Genomic DNA, 17,202 nt, shown 5'->3' with positions numbered 1-17,202 from the left:
GTGGACAACCTGTCCCAGTGTCCACAGGGTAGGAAACCTGGACTGAGACCCATGCTTGGAGGCAGCCTCTCCAGTGATGGCACTCTCAATGATGTAGCTTCAGAATTGAATGTAAGATTACAGTGGTAAATCAATGGCCTTTTAGCTCTGCTCTGCTGTTTAGTGGCGACATTTTTATTTTCTGTCTCTACTTACCTGCACTTTATGTCATGTGTGCTTTTCTTTTCTATTTTTCTTTACATTTATAGCTGATGCAGATGCATTTAAAATTCTCCTGGAGATGAAGCTGAAGAAGAGGCAGAAAAGGCCTGCTTTACCAAACACTGTGACTGAGCTTAATACTGAGGATGGTTCTAAAGTATACGTGGTTGGAACAGCCCACTTCAGTGACAGCAGCAAAAAGGATGTAGTAAAGGTAAATACTCAGTGTGAGCCCTTCAGCAGCATCTTTATGATGTTTCAATTTAGCACTAAGTAGAATAAAGTCCAGCTCTCTGACTTGGTTCTGTGCTGTAACCTTCAGGCTCTGTTTTTTCTAATTGGCTGTTGGAGGGCTAACAGCGCTATGGGCTGAGAAGCAGACATGTTACGGTAGTAATTTTTGATGCAACATGTTGGTCTCCCAGCTCAAATATTTTTATTTGCCCTTCAATAAAAAAGGCAGATAGAGTGTCAGTGTTCAAAGTAGAAATCTCACTAGTGAAGCTTAGATTGCCTGGATAGTATTTGGCTGTAAAACCATCCTGCACAACACTTGGATTCCATTCTCAAGCTGCAAATAGGTCTGAAGCTCTAGTGCAAGTAGGAACTATCGCATATTGTACCTCCTGCAGACTCTGCAGTTTAGACAACCTTTATTCAGGAGGTAGAGGGGGAGGAATCTTATAAGAACCAGGGTTGCAGGGCTGACAGTTCTGGCACAAAGTGTATTCTAACTCAGATGGAAAAATACCACAGAGAACAGTCAAAATAATTTTGTGAATGTGAAAAGTTTAACATAAAGTGTTTCTTCCCTGCTCCCCTCCCCAGCACAGTATGTTCACCATTATCCTGTCCCAAAGCATCCAGTAACTAAGACATTTTGCTGTCACCTTCCTTAATATTTTTGTCAATGCATAGTTATTTGGAGAACTCTTATTTACTATTCTGCTGTTTTTTTTAATTGAAAATTATTATTGGAATGTGATTTTAAGGTCCTTTCTCTCTTTAAAATGTTGATATTGGCTGCATTTCTGTTTATTCCTTTCTAAAGCAGTATAAATAAATTCATCTTTTTCAGACAATACAAGAAGTGCAGCCTGATGTAGTTGTAGTGGAACTGTGCCAGTACAGAGTTTCTATGTTGAAGATGGATGAAAAGACCTTACTAAAAGAAGCCAAAGAAATAAATCTGGAAAAACTTCAACAAGCTATAAAACAGGTATGATTCCTACAGTGAGAATTAAAGGTTTATGTTAAGAACAATCTGTCAGATTGCAATCAAAACCAGTGTTCCCACCAGCTGGGAACCTAATACTGTTGATGTAGGTGAGAGTACTATTACAGTGGCAAAGCAAGGTTTGGGTGTTATTTCTGTTTTCAGATGGAGCATTGAGGACTTTCTTTTCACAACGGGATTGGTTGGGCAAATTGTTAACCTTGACAGGAATCCTCCTGCATTTAACAGCTGCTCCATTTGCAGGACACAAGTCTAACTTTGCAATTGCAATGCTTTGCTAATATATTTAAATGTGATTATTATTCCTGCAATCTGCATCTGTATCACAACTATTAAAGAGCACTTAATTTTGGTATTTTCTGTTTAGCTGCATTCCTTCTTCAATCTAGTGTGCTGTTCTTTAATTCCTACCTATCCACTTGTCATTGGAGTAGTTTCTAATTGACAATAGGCCCTAGAGGGGGATTCTGAAAAATTTGGGCTAAAAAGTGTGGGATTCTCTTCAAATTATAACTACTCTGGCAGTTTGATGTGGACATGTCTGGATGTGTGTGCAAAAAAAAAAAAATCCTGTATTTTTTCAGTTCCACTTAGCTAGCTTGCATTGGAGTGATTTTAAGCTAGGCACAGTGCAACAACACAAAGTTGGTTTAAAAATGACCGGACACTTGATTAGAATGGCAATGCTTGATCAGTGGTAAAGAGTTTGTGTCCAGTTGGATGAAGAAATTTGTAGATTGCTATTTTGATTGTGTGGTAACTGTATATTGGAATTGCTTTATTGATGTAATTGGGGGATTTCCAGGAGTGCACCCTCCCCCCAGAGGAATATAATCTGCATGCATGCAGAACCCCTTGCAGTGGCTCAGGGCTATGCAGTGTGTGTGCTCACACACAGGGTCTCAGAGCTGGCTTTCTGACTCGCTCAGGGAGGCAATAATGTGTCTTTGCTGTTTTCTTTGTTTATGCCCTGTCAAAGGAAAAGACACTGCAAAACACTTGCATGTTGCATGAATTGTTGCATCTATCTGTTTATCTTAGGTAAGGTGGATTATTCTGATGCATGTAGCCAAAATGCATGTTCACAACAACTGGAACAGCATAGCTGGGGGTCTTCTGACCTTGTGAACAGGCACAGAAACTTTTTTTCTTTATATCGAAGCTAAATGCAACAGTTTATGTTGTGTTAAGAGGAAAAAGACAATGAAAACAAAATAGCAGACTTTTTTTTCTCTGTGATGTAAAGTCAGGTTGGCAACTTGGCAGTTGCCACTTCCTACCTGGGCTTGAAGTGATCTTGCATGCAGGCAGTAGAAAACACAGACTCTGTTGGGTCCAAAGCCAGAGAATACAGCAAAGATCCTTCCTATTCTTATAGCTCAGTATTAGTCTCCTTTACTCTGTTTGCAGGAATAATGCAAATAATAAAATTTGAACATTTGGCCTTTTAAAGAACGTATTTCTCTGTCTATGGTCTCAACCAAAAAATTCCCTGACCTTTCCCCTTTGAATTACTAACAGTATGGATTGTATAGGGAAAACCAGGAGAACAGTCCAACTGTCTCATGCCAAATTATAGTGTCTTTGTTTTTCTCCGATAAACATCAGACCAATTGGTAAGTTGCTCAGTTATGTCTTAGTTGCCTCATCTTATTGAAATGAGACAGGCCCAAAAGCTACACTAAAAGTCAAAGCTGCTTTCAACTTTCATCCTTAAGTTTGGAAATGAGGAAAGAAAGCCCAAATGGTGTCTTTTTATAATCACTTACATTAAATATTTAAGCGCTAAAATTGGATTTCATTGCTTTTAATTGAAACTGGAAGATGAGCAGAATGTTGATATGAAACATAACATATTTGCAATGGATCACTGGCATCCACAGCTTGTCAGGTAACTGCTGCAGGTTAAAACCAGACTTCCTTTAGCTCCTCCTTGAATTTCAAAACCCTTACAGTTGTTTGCAGAGAAGTACCTGTTTGCTTTCCATTAAGCAAAGTAACATGGTGCACAGTGGTATCTGGCTCAAATGTGGATAACCTGGAGATGTGCAGTACCAGTTGGCTCAAACCAAACTGATAAGACAGGTTTTTCTTACCTTCTCCCTGGCTTCCTGCTTCCACTATCCCTTCTGTGTCTGTACCACAGAACTGTTTAACCATTAAGTTATTCATACACTTGCTTCAGGCACACAGAGTAAATACAGACTGAAATAAATCTGGCTGTCCTTCTTTATTTTCTTAACCTGTTGTACATTTTTGTTGAAAGGCAGAATACTTTGGCCACGCAGTGAGGTAAACTGATAAAAACTGACATATGGGCTGTATTGATCAGTGAATTGGCTCCAAAATGTAGCTTCAGTGCTGTTTCTTCATTAAAATAATGGGTTTTTTTCATTTCTGTGAACAGTGCATTCTTCAGCCTGTTTTTTTTACATGTTTTTCTCCCTCTTCTGCCAGAACGGAGTCATGTCTGGATTGATGCAAATGCTGCTTCTGAAGGTTTCTGCTCACATCACAGAGCAGCTGGGAATGGCCCCAGGAGGAGAATTCAGGGAGGCTTTCAAAGAGGTGAGAACTTGAAATGGCTTTTCTGAGGTCAGATTACTGGCCTTTTGCTTCCAGAGTTGAACTCAATAAAACCATTTTGCTGTTGCCTGGAAAAGAGTCACTCTGGCAATACCTCTGCTGAAGCCAACGAAGTAGTAAAAATCATTTTCGACTTCAAACTGTACCTCAAGGTACAAAGATTTGTAGACATAAGTGGTAGGAAAGCAATTCAAATAAGGCTTTTTCCTGATGATATTTCTGAAGACATTTGTTTTCATTAATGATTTAGTTTCTTTTAAATAATTATTTTTGAATTCTCAATATTGATCTTAGTCCCATTGTTTGGTGGTGTCAGGCTTTCAGGCTGTGAAAACCAGTTCGAAAGGATTAATGAGATCTGATATGTTCCATTCATCTACAAAGACTGGGGAAGTGAAATACCTGACTGATCTGTTGGTTCTGTATGGTCTTTTAATGTCACCTTTTGTACTACTGCCAGCAGTGATACTGGAATTAAATAGTTAGCTGTGTTTTACACTACTCTTATTTTTTTGTCTGGGAATACTGGGACACTATTTTCTCTATGTGCATCCATCTTGCAGAATGTATCTTGCTATTTTTATGTAAATTATGCACTAGTAAGGAAATCTGAGAGACATTGCTGATAAATAATCTGGAATCATTTGGTATATTCAAGGTTTATTTTCTTGTGCATTCTAGACCAGAATGAAACGTGTTGTTTCCCATTTTAAGCAGGAAAGAAAAAAAATTAGCTCTGTCCTATTCTAAGCGATTGCTGGAAATTTTTAAATTTTTAAATAAATAATAGAAAAGAATTTTCTGGAAATTCTATATTGTGCTAAAATGTGTCAGGGTAATCTACAGCTAAGTCAGACTTTATCATGTGTATCTGGCATCAGTTATTGTCTCATAAGCTCTTTCTTTAATATCTTTTGCCATGACCAACTGTAAGGTTGATGATCCTGACAAATCCTAGGTGAAAGCAAAATGATGACACCATTGATGGTTCTCCTCAGACCTTATTCAGGCCCAGATAGATATTGAGCCATATTGTCACCTTATATAGTAAATATTCAGAAGCTTTGTGCTTCAGTACAAGTAACCTCAAGGGTGTGGCATTACAATTTAATGGAATTTAACCAACTGCATTGTGTAGTGGATTTATTCATTTATGAAGTAATGTAGTAGTATTTTGTAAATTTTACTTATTGCAAAGCCAAAATATTTTTTATGTTGAAGCATGATATATCTTGCTCTTTAAGATACCTTGTATAACACAGTAAATCCTTACCGTGCATTAATAAGAATGTGCTGTGCTGCAGTATGAAATGCTGACTAGTTATTTGTATCTTCCCTTTCAGGCCAGTAAAGTACCTTTCTGTAAATTCCACCTTGGTGACCGGCCCATCCCTGTTACATTTAAGAGAGCAATTGCTGCACTTTCCTTCTGGCAAAAAGTCAAGCTTGCTTGGGGCCTTTGCTTCTTATCCGACCCCATCAGGTATGAATAAGCACCCCATATGTTTTATGTTTGGGGTGGATTATTCAATTCTTCAGTTTGACTTTAGTATGAGGGTACCCAGCCTAATGCAATGAAATTTGAAGTTAGTGAGAAGGATGAATATACAAACTATCCTGCAATAATATGTATTTTTGAAGTGAAAGCTGTCTTTCTGATCTTGTCAGGTCTTCCTTTGTCTTTCAGGGCATTACTTCCAGGTGAAGTGTAAGATTAGATGCTGAAGAATTCCTAGTATACTTTAAAAATTTCTTTAAATTATTATTTTATTATGCAGAATATGAAATATTTCTTACTACTGCATGAGGATATTGTAAATAAGAGAGTAAAGGCCTCAGTACAATAATGTGTATATTCTTAAGAGTTCCACATCCAGCCATCAACATGAGATTCCATGGAATATGGAGTAATAATTCAACATCAAAATTGTCAGTTTGTTGATGTTTCTGGGTCTGTTGAAAGCTAGCATTTCTCCTTTAGCTTGCCCTGCTCACATTTGTAGTGTCCTTTTCATCTTGGAAACTAAAGGAAGCCTGTTTGACATCATTCTTTGATAGACAGTGATGCTAAACCAGATCATGTCATTGCCACAAGCTATGACCCACAGCTAGGGGTTCTAACAGAAGGGTTTATAGCACCTATGAAAAGAATAAAAGCTCATTGCATTTACTCCTGCAGTTCCTTTTTTGCATTTCCTGACCGTTTGCTATTTTTCTGTTCTGCAAATTGGTTTATAACTTTGATGTCTCTGCTAGACCTGTGATTGACACTAGGAACCTACAGATCCTTCTCCATGCCCTCAGATCGTGCATTACAGTGTGCCTTTTTTGTTCCTTAAGTAGAGTCTTTGTGTGTTCAGTGATCAGATCTGCTTCCTCAGAAGAGCTGTGTGTAGGCTTTTCTAAGCTTATTAATGCACACTGAAAATGGGGCATCATGGTAACTCATGCCTTTGAAGGCCTAGTAGTTTTGCTGACTTGAGTTGCCAGCTTTTAAAGTGGGAAAGCAGAAAATCCAGTTGAACTGGCTAAAGGCAAGTGACCTCTTTTCTTTCCCTTTCCTTCACTGCAGAGGCATTGTTAGGTATCAAGTTCTACAGGTTTATGGAGATTATTTTCCTTCTGGAGAGGAAAACTGGGGGACGAGAACTGTAGACTGTGTTTAGGTGTAACGCCCAATTGTTTTTATTCATTAATTTGTCTGTGTTGACCTTTAAAAGCGTAACAGATACTGAGAAAACTTACCTTTCTTTCAGTAAAGATGATGTGGAGAAATGCAAACAGAAGGACTTACTGGAACAGATGATGGCAGAAATGATTGGAGAATTCCCTGATCTTCATCGAACGATTGTCTCCGAACGAGATATTTACTTGACCTACATGCTGAAGCAAGCAGCAAAGCAGATAGAACTACCTCGAGCTTCAGAAAGTAATTGTTTTAAAGCAGAGGTTATAACCAGCAAGGTGTTTTTGTGTACTGGTCCAAAGTTCAGTTCTCAGGAAATCCGGGATGTTCAATTCATGAATGCCGCATGTCACATAAGATACCATGCTTAAAAAAATTAAAAAGGGGTATTACTCTTCTGTTGAAACCACCTAGAGCAGTAGACTCTAAATTATGTTTCCTTTCTCATTGTGCTATTTAAAACTGGTAAGTACTAATTAGCAAACCATTTCAAAAGGCAGGGATCTGGTATGACAGCACAGTATGTGACTGTCAGCCATCTTGCTTGTCCCATTTTCTCACCAAATTCAATGTTGTCACTGGCTGCTGAGGGACTCGTTTCTTGATAAGTTAATTCTCTAATTTCAGTACTCTTAATAGGTTTTTTTATAATTGTAAATTGGGCTGCTAGGAATTTTGATCTGGCAGTAATAATCATATGTGACTGCTATTTCAGCAAGGTATAGGCATATAGGAAAATAGTATTTGTCTAATCTTTGCTAGTATTCTGCTGCCATATGTAATTGGCATGCCCTTCCTTATAGATAAGCATACTGAAGTGTTTTACCTCTTACTTAATATCTAAAGAAGATAGTGTTTCTCGTCACTTTAGTGCAGAACTGTTGTTGTTGCAGTTCTGCTTTAGAGCAACTCTAGAATAGACTGAGAAAAAGAAAATTTAGAAAAACCAATTTGGTAAATATGTATAATAGTTCTAGTGTTTTCAATACAGATTTGTTCCATTTTGAAGTGGGTTGCTCTTCACATGTTTACTTTTTTTCTGGAAAAATCAAGGGTGAATATTTAAAGCAAAACAGTGGAACTTGTATTTTATATTTATGTATTATGTAGAATTTTCCCCATAGGAAAGCAGCCTGATCATTTTTCTTTATGAAGTTTTTTGTGAGTTATTTTTATTGTGGCATGGTGCTATATTCTTTGGGGAAAACTTCCAGAAACCACATTTTGAGTGTTGTGAAATATGGATGGTAGATGGGAGGTGAGGGTGAGAGCTGACACATGTTCATTGATCTGATGGTTGCTGGCTAGCTGCTGGATGTCTCTGGCTTGGATTTGCTGTTGCTGAGGCCAGTCTCTGACAGAGAGCTTCAGAGGAACAGGTGTGGTCTCAAGCATTGTTCTCTGCTTGTGAGCCCAAATCTTGTTACACTTTGTGTGCCAGGTGCCACTGTCCAAAGTGGTGGAGAAAGTTCTCTGTTCAGGAGACAGCAGAGACCAGGGGTGTTCCTCTCAAGCAGCACAGAAACATGACCTACACAGAGAAGAAAAGAAGTTAATTTAGATTGCATCTGCTGAGCCTGTCCCCCTGAGGCTGAAGTATGAGCACTGGCTGGGTCTATATATTGAATAAATGATTCTGAAAATCCAGAAACCGTGCTGACTTTTTCAGACTTTCAATGAAAGAGGCAGTAGGTGAGATCAGTATGCGACAACAGGGTTTCAATATGTGGTAGTAAAAGCCCCTATATTTTGAAAAAATCAGTTTTGTAGTCTCACACTTTGGCTACTTCTTTATAGCTTGAAATTAGTTCTTTTACAGATATGTTCCTTTCTCTTAATCTTTCTTTTCTCAGATGAACCTAGAAAATATATCCCAGCTGTTGTAGTTGGTGTTGTTGGCATGGGTCATGTACCTGGGATTGAAAAGAACTGGAATTCTGACTTGAAGATCCAGGAAATAATGAGGTAACAATTGTGCTTTCCTACATGTTGATGTAACAGCTTCTTTTGCTAAAAACTAGCAGTTTCTTTGGAGTTTTTTCGTTGATTGTCACAGCTTGAAGAAGCATCTCTACTGTCATCCCTGCCCTGTCAGCTTGCTGACTTGCTGTGCAGTGCTTTCAGATTGTGCTGACAGCAAAGAAAAAGAAAATATAAAAATAAAAAAAAAAAAGTTGAATATGGAGGGAAGTAGAGATGAGAATATGCCCTTGTCTAGAAAGAAAATTGGTCCTGATTTAAGTTTTCTAAAATAAAAATTCAAATGAGGGCTGTTGAAGATGGTGAAAACAGAACAAGGCTTTTAGTCTAACTTAGGTAAATGTAAATAATTGGATTTAAAGCTTTTGTTTTGTCAGGACTCTGCTGGCTCTGCCAAGCTTAGTGTTGCAGTTGCTTGAACCCTATTTTAAGTGTATATCTAAGTAATTACGTGTTTTAATGTGTATACCTAACTAATTATGAGCTGCTTTAAGCCATGTACCTCACGAACTCTTGCTTCAAAGTGCCTATTAAAATAGATGTATATGCTTTGTAAAAGCAGAATTGAAGAACCAAAGCATTCAGACTATGTGTATCCCATAAAGCCACAAAGGTCAGGACTTCAGAAATACAGGAGAGATTATAATAGAACCTATTATATTGGTCTGTGGGGCTTTAGGATTATGGAGTCTTTCAGAAATTCACACTTTCCTTATCACATCTGTTTATTGTCTTAATGTAACCACCTCACCCATCTCTTCAGAGGCTGTGAAAACCAGAAAATACTGACATCCACATGAATGTTATATTTAGACATCTGAAATATGATTTAGAGAGATTTTTGTTGTCTGGATTCAAGAGTGCAAAGTACAGAAGCTCTGCCTAGCCATTTATAACTCTCTTTCAAGGCTCAGCCTCACCTGGAGTCACAGACTAGATGTCCATTTTCCTCTGCACCCTCACAAATAACTTGTGTGGTGGCTGTTGGTTTCATCATTGACAGCACAGAACTGAACAGCCCAAAGACCAAGTGCATGTTTTCAAGCCTGCATAGAAGGTCTTTCTCATCAGAGTTTAGGCTCTGACTTGATTGTCTTTACCATGCCAGTGCCATAACTGAGCAGAAGAGTTACTAGTATCTTTCACAAGACATTAATATTGCATTAACTTGATTTTCTGAAATAATTTGAAGCAAATGACATTCATAAGAGTGCTATATTTGCAAATTATTTTTCTTTCAACTTTTTGCCCTTCCTGCTGTTACACTGCAGTTGCAGAGCAGAGTTAGGGCTTTCTTTTGTGTGGTTAGTGTTCATCACTGCTCTAAGATGACAAGTTTTTAAGACTTTCTCAAGAATTTAGTTAAATTTTAGAAGTTGGAACATGAACTTTAATTTTTTTTTTATAAAAACATACATATACTTCTAATTTTTAAGTTTATTCATTGAACCTGACTCCAAGCAGACCTTACTGTCTGCCACAGAATATTTTGAGTAGGAAGGGATGTACAAGGATCATTGAGTCCTTGTGAATGGCCCATACAGGGATTGAACCCAGACCTGGGCATTATTAGCACTGTGCTCTGATCAGCTGCTATTAATTGTTTTTTTTTTTTAATTGCAGTGATGTATTACAATTGAGAAAGAGTAGGTGGAGAAAGGTATAAGAACATATAAAGAGATGCCTTCACATCATTCTTGGATCAATACATATGCTTTTTTTAAACTCTCTTGTATATTGCTGTAATGTGCAAAGTCTTACCAGTGATAACTTTTCCCTAGTTTGAGCACATGGATCTAAACTCTGTCTAGTTGTATCCTTATCTCAGCACATTTAACCTGGTTTGAGAGCACCCAGTGTTTTTGCACTATTGTAACTGATTACTTCTGAATGCATTAGAAACTTTTTCTGGATATAAATAAATGATAACTTGAGGCTCCTTTGAAACAGTATATGGAAACCTCTGAGTTGCCTGTGAGAGGATTATGAGTTGCTGTGGGTGCAGAGCCTGTTAGTGAGGCTGCATGTGCATGTGGCTGTGCTCTCAAAGTCAACTTTATTGGGAAGGTAATATTAACTGTTTGCTTCATATGCCCACAGTGAGACTGCTTGAATGTTGGGGGGTAGACCTGGTGTGCCTGTTGTCCTGGTTCAGGTGGCCAGAGCAGAGACTTCCAAGCGGCTCTGTGAAAATCTCAATATTCTCTTTTAGTATTCTTCAAAAAGTCTGAATATTGACTGAATTATTTTGGCAGGGCGATGGACAAGTAAAGGTTCCTAGCCATTAAGAGTGGCATAAGCAGATAGGGCTTTGTTAGTGTTTATTAATTTTTGTTGTTATTTAATTGTATGTAGCCCTTGAACATGAAAGAATACATTGTTCATTCATGATGCATCTGTTACGTGAAAATTCCCTGCACTATGGGGATGAAGGGGAGAAAAAATCCCTTTTCTTTTTTTAATTGGAAAATGCCTACTGTTTCCAGCTATGCAAATATTAATATTGTTTTCTATCTTTTGTTTCAGTGTGCCTCCTCCATCAGCCTCAAGTAAGATTTTCAAATTTGTTTTAAAAGCAACAGTTTTTGGACTGCTGGGATACAGCTGCTACCGAATAGGTCACAGGACAGTTCAGTTTGTTCTCTCAATGCCAGCAACACAGAGCTATCTTCAGAGGCTGACAGAGGTGCCTCAGCAGTGAACAACCAGTAGAGGCTCTGTGAGAAGAAGGTGGCAGAGGAAAGGGTGATGGAGGCAATGCATGAACTGGACTGAAGGATGAGGATTCTAGTCAGACCTGATTGATGCTGAGCAACACTCAATCACTATATAATAAAAGATTTGGTACTAAAGTTACACCAGCTATGATCTAATTAATAGTTTTGATTCTTGATAGGTGTGTTGCATGAAACCAGATGATTCCAGATTGAGGTAAAAGAAATGTGTATGCAAATATATATATATTATATATGCATACTATATACATGTACACTATATATATGCATTATATATAATATATATATATATATATAAAACTGATGATGTTGTACAGGCAGCTTAAAGGGTGTGTGTTCATGGCTGCTTTTCCACAGGAAAGAACAACACAAAAGTATCCTAATCAGCTGCATCTCCTCTGAAGTTCAGGGACACTTGAGTGATTCTTTGCTTTTTTCTTAGGTATAATAATACCAAGTGTTCGTTTCTGGTGCCAGACACTTCTACACATAATTTAAAAGGACATCTTCTCAATGTGTGTTTTATACCTAAAACATTTAGGCTTTTTTTAAACTTAAGAGCTTTCCAGAAATTTCAGAATTGTACAGGCTGTCATACGTACACGGCTCAAATTTTTTACAAGCCTTACTGAAGAACAGGAATGTTGCCTTTAGATTGCATCCCTTGTTACCACCACCAGTTGAATTGTCTTTCTCCTGCATAGAGAAGGTATAGCCACCCCATCAGAATGCAATGTGGTTTGTGTCAGATGTTTACAGGACGCTCTGTTCCTTTAGATTAGCTTATTTAAACTGTGTTATTTAGCCAAATCCTGCTGGTTCCAGTATTGTAAATTTAAGAGACTAGAACTACTGTACAATTTACTTTTGTTTCTCAGACCTTTCATATTTGGCATAAAAAGCCTGGAATTAACCTGCCCCTTGTTTTTGCTACATGAAAATACTTTATTTATCAATGTAATTTCTTGGAGGATGAATATTTTAATCTATTTAATAGGAAAGCAGTGTTCAATTTAGTTTTTCAAGCAAATGTAGCATTTTATTTGGATTACCTGCTATTTATATGCAGAATTATGGGTACTACAGACTGCTGTTACTTTCTTTTTTAATTATCTGGAACACTCATCCATCATCAATCTTTCTTTCCTTCTTTTTTTTTTTTAATCCTAGCTTCATATTTCATTGGAATTTTTTGGTACCTTCCCTTTTTATAGGATTGTCAGTGATTGTAAAATGCCCTTGGCAATCAGCTAGTCCTAATTCAACAACACAGATAACATTGTCATATCAAAGTTAACCCAATGTATTTGAGTGGAAAAGTCCCATTTGCTCCTCAGGCTCATACACAGTTGCTCATTGCTTAAAGTGAGGTTTTTCTATCTGTATTAATTTCTTTTGGGAATGAAAGATGGGAACCAATATGTGAGGCAGGAGGAGGAAAAGGTGATGTTGTGTTTTGTGTTTCATTGTGGTCTTTCAGTTGGTTCGATAAAACCCAGAACCCACTTTTAATAGGGTATATTTCCAAAGGCTTGTGTTGGAAATAGTTCCATACAGTCTTTTGTTTGCTAAAAGTGTGTACATCTATCTTCTGTACAGTGTAGACTTTTTTGAGCTTTTAAATTTAAGGGCCTGATGCTCCTCTCTGTGATGGCATTGACTTTGCTGGGAGCTGCTCTGTCCATGCAACCTGATGTTTTTCTGCCTTGCTCTTTGAGAATTGTATGAGTTCCTGTGCAGCAAATGATGAAACTGCATGTTTATCTTAAACCTTACTGAATCTAACCCAAATCTGCAGAGCTCTTAAGATGATGCTAGGTGCTCTTCTGGGTCTGGGCCTTACAGGTGTCCAGGGAATAAACCTTAGCAAATGGGAATGACAGCAATTCATGCTTCTAGGATACAAAGTGTAAATGATAATACAGAAAACAGCGGGGACAGGTCCTTTCATTTTCTATTTATTAGTGCTTAAGAAACCACCAGCCATCTCTAGCAAGAGGAGAAGCAGCATTTGTAAACAATTTATAGAAGAGTAGAGTGACTGCCTAAATTTTGATTCCTGTTTTTTAAAAACATTTAATGTATTGTTTACAATTAAGCAGTACTATTTGAATAATTCTATTACATTTTATGTACATTTTTAAAAGATGAAAGCAAAAGCTTAAGCTCACTCTTCTCCTGTCTTTACTGACATACCAAAATGTTGGTTATTTTCTTGAGAATATTTAGCTGGTAGAATTAAATATATGGATATTTTGCTTTAAGTTATCTACAGCTTTTTAAAGTATCTGCAGGTATTTTAAAAGCTCTGTAGATCTTTGATATCTGTGCTCAGGTAATTTTACACAAAGGAAAACAAATCTAAGGTAAATTTTAGATAGGAGCCTTAATCTTGGGTGGGACTAATGCTAAATGATTGTCATGGAGCATTCTTGTAGACTTTATGTTTTATGCTTTTTAGCCAAACGTGATTACCATCACGGTGTCCATTTGTTATTCAGTTATACTCTCCAGTCAGTACCTTAAGTCGATTGTTTCAATCTTTTTCCTTTTTTCTTTTTTTTTTTTTTTTTAACAAAGCATATCAGCAGATTCTTCAGACAACCTCTTGGAGAATTTGCAATTTATCTCTTCCCACTGTTGCAAATTGGCAGATCATATGCATGCACTGTTTATTCAGTGGCACTGGAAAGTGATGAATTTGCAGAACTAACAATTCTATGAATCCATACACAGATTCTTGATGTTGTGTATTCAATGTGTTGTACTGTTTATATAACATAATCCATGGTTTAGGTCCATTCTTTTCTGTTCTAGTCAGTCCTTTCAGTGTTAGTAGCATCCTGTAAAATTTAAGTATATGTTGAATTGTCCCAGCCCCGCCTCAACCTTATGAAGCCATATTGTATTTTTTTGGTGACATGTACATCTGTTTAATGCATTTGTACATGTGATGTAAATTTGAAGTATTTTTAACAATGTGTGCCTTTAAAGTGATTTAAAGTAAACAGCAGTATGTTCTATTATATAAAAAATAAAATATTTTAACCACCATTTCTGTTGAAGGTATTTCTTTTCCTAATTAACCAGTATTTTTATTAAGAGCAAACACTGGTTAGCTAGATCAAGTACAGGATAATTTCACCATGTAACACATTTTCCTGGAGAACATTAGTTGAACTAATTACCTTCTGCTGAGGGGCATCTGAGTGTGATGCTGGAGCAGGGGAACTAGTTACCTACCCCATGTAAATGGTTAAGAGGAAAAGGATGAGTTTCCCTGTCCTACTGAACACACAGGGAGACTGTCTCCTCAATGTGAGAGCCTAAATTCAGACTTAGGTGCAGCGAGTTGATTTTTTTGTTGTTGCTTTTCTTTTCGTGTCTCCAGTGCCCAGGAGCTGACAGCTGTAGTCCCAGTCCAGCAGAGCACTCCAACATTGGCTTTACATCAGGCACAGTCATTTGTACTTAAAGTGCTGTCCTTCATGTGGGAAATAAAGATCCTTTAAGTGCAAAAGATGTTGAATCGTGGCAGAGCTTTATCTTTCAAATTGACACAGGTAAATCAATATGACCATTCCTTAAAAAAAAGTATATATGTTAATACAAAGACCTTGTATTCATATATATGATAAGCTATATTCCATACAGATAATGTATAATCTGTGTGTACCCTTTGTCAATCAGTGGTCCATCTTTTTTGATTGTGTGTAAAGCAAAATGCAGCCCTTTTTTCCTTGATCAGGCAAAGTTCCCTCCAGTTGCAATCGGAGCCGTGGCTGCAAAGAATTGCTGGCAAAACCATTTAGGTGGAAGAAAAAACGTAGAATACTGTAGTGCTGTGCTGTCCCTGGCAGTGGCAGAGGACACTGCAAGCAGCTCTGCTCTGGAGCAGTGCTGGCTCAGACAGGCTCAGGCAGCTGCCTGCTTTGGGAGTGCATTGTTCACCAGCATGACATTGCACACTGCTGCCCACGTCATGTTTGAGGTGTCTTTTCTATACCAAATACTGAACCAAATTTAAAAATTGACTTTTTGAAGTGGACTAAAATGTCTGTGTTTCCACTGGAAGCTGTATTTCTGTGTGAATTGTAAAACATCTACAAAAGTGTGAAACACAATCAAGTTACCTCAAAGTGCCAGGCAGTGGGAGCTACATATGGAAAAGAAACATTACATTATGATTTGTGTAACTCTTAAGATACTCATGTATGTATTTCCCTGTTTTTAAAACTGAAATAAACTTTAATTTTAGACTTGAGTGTTTTAAGACTGACATTTTTGTAAGATGTGGGAGCTTTTAAGTATTGGCAGAAGGGTCACTCATGTGGGTCTGACTGATGGACAGACTTCAGTGGGGTGTGGAAAGAAGACACATGGAAGACATCAAGCACAGGATAAAAGTAGCTCCAAAGATACCCACCTGAAATCAGTCTGCTGACTCTTTGGGTGAAAAAATGCACCAGCTGTGTATATCCTCCCACCAGCAGGTCTCGTGTGCCTGTGTGTATGGGAGGACCCCAGGAACAGCTGAAGCAGCTCTCCTGTTCAGCCGCTCCCAGCTGAAGAAGCTGGCTGGGCGTTGTGTAGTTATTCCCTCCTTCCATCACTTGCCTTGTGCCTGCAGCAGAGTGGAGCGTTCTGTATTCCAGGGAGGCAACAGCAGCAAAGATGGGAGAACCCTTAACATCACTCCTGGCAGAGAAAAGGCTGGGAGCTGGGAGGTGTGTGCTCTTTTCCATCACAAGCCCTTTTCCATTGAGTCCTGCTGCCTGACCTGGCTCTGGCTCCTCCTTGGTAGCTCCCTGCTGGGGGTGACTGTGCTGCAAAGTGAGCAAGCACTTGCTTTTGCTTGTTGGATGTTTTGTCTGTGAGTTTGTGTAGTATGACACAGAAAAGCTCTAGTGATGATAGGGGCAGGGGGAAAGATACAGCTATTTTCACTCTTGCCTTATCCAAGATACTTGGTACTTGTGTATCACAACTAATGTGTGAGGGAAAGCGGAAAAAAATTATCTCAGCGAGGTGGCATTCTTTCAGTGGTAAGATGTCCCTGATTCTGGCTACAGAGATGATTTATAAATTGGGCAAAGTAATGAAAAGTGATATTTGATTAGAGCAGGCTGGTTAGTACTGTGATGTGTCTCTGCAGCAGCTAAGCTGCACATCTGCTTTCTCCAGGGCCTGCAGGAGAGCTGTGTGGGCAAGCCTGGCAAGGCTGCTCAGGTTTGTACAAGTGCAAGAGGGTTCTGGGCGTGCATCACCTGCCACTGGGCAGCTCCTCTCCCTCTCCCTGCTGCCATCACCATGTTGTCTCTCTGTTATGGTTACACCCCAGTTCCTTGGAGCTGAGACTCACGATTGCGTTTAGCTGGAAAGTACAATAGTAATAATTTAGTGCCATCTACTGTCTGCAGATGGTTTACCTGTTGTGTCCGGCTTTGAGTGGAAGCATCCACTGGACCCTTCAGAGAAAGTAAGTGCGCGCACCTTGGAGGTGTTTGGTCTTGACCCACACTGAGGTGGCTGCTATTAATAGAAATAACACAAAACAGGAGCATTCTGAATAAGTTCTGTAGCATACATTCGTTATGTAGCATACATTCGTTTATCTTGTAGCATACATTCGTTTATCTTTTTTTCTTCTTGTGGGTCCAGCCCCCCCCCGACCTGCTGGCTGCGCTGCTCCGCCCGGGGAGCACTTTCACCCGCCGGGCCCAAGGGCTCTCGGCTCTCCGGCCGGGCTATGCCCACGGGCCGGCCGTCCCCCGGGG

General features: G+C 38.6%; 1 protein-coding gene across 1 annotated transcript in view; it reads left to right on the top strand.

The window, feature by feature from the left end:
• TRABD (TraB domain containing) overlaps positions 1-15,684 on the top strand; it is an 18,109-nt gene extending 2,425 nt beyond the window's left edge. The window contains exons 2-8 of the mRNA XM_031056939.1: positions 249-415; positions 1,280-1,420; positions 3,896-4,006; positions 5,368-5,507; positions 6,781-6,953; positions 8,564-8,675; positions 11,217-15,684. Of these exons, the coding sequence (XP_030912799.1) occupies positions 249-415; positions 1,280-1,420; positions 3,896-4,006; positions 5,368-5,507; positions 6,781-6,953; positions 8,564-8,675; positions 11,217-11,391 (1,019 nt within the window). The 3' untranslated portion in view covers positions 11,392-15,684. The remainder of the gene's footprint in view (positions 1-248; positions 416-1,279; positions 1,421-3,895; positions 4,007-5,367; positions 5,508-6,780; positions 6,954-8,563; positions 8,676-11,216) is intronic.
• The last annotated feature ends 1,518 nt before the right edge of the window (positions 15,685-17,202 follow it).

Source organism: Geospiza fortis, unplaced genomic scaffold (assembly GCF_000277835.1).
Source record: "Geospiza fortis unplaced genomic scaffold, GeoFor_1.0 scaffold195, whole genome shotgun sequence".
Classification (NCBI taxonomy): domain Eukaryota; kingdom Metazoa; phylum Chordata; class Aves; order Passeriformes; family Thraupidae; genus Geospiza; species Geospiza fortis.
The sequence above is the reverse complement of the archived record's forward strand: the minus strand, read 5'-3'. Positions and strand labels throughout refer to the sequence as shown.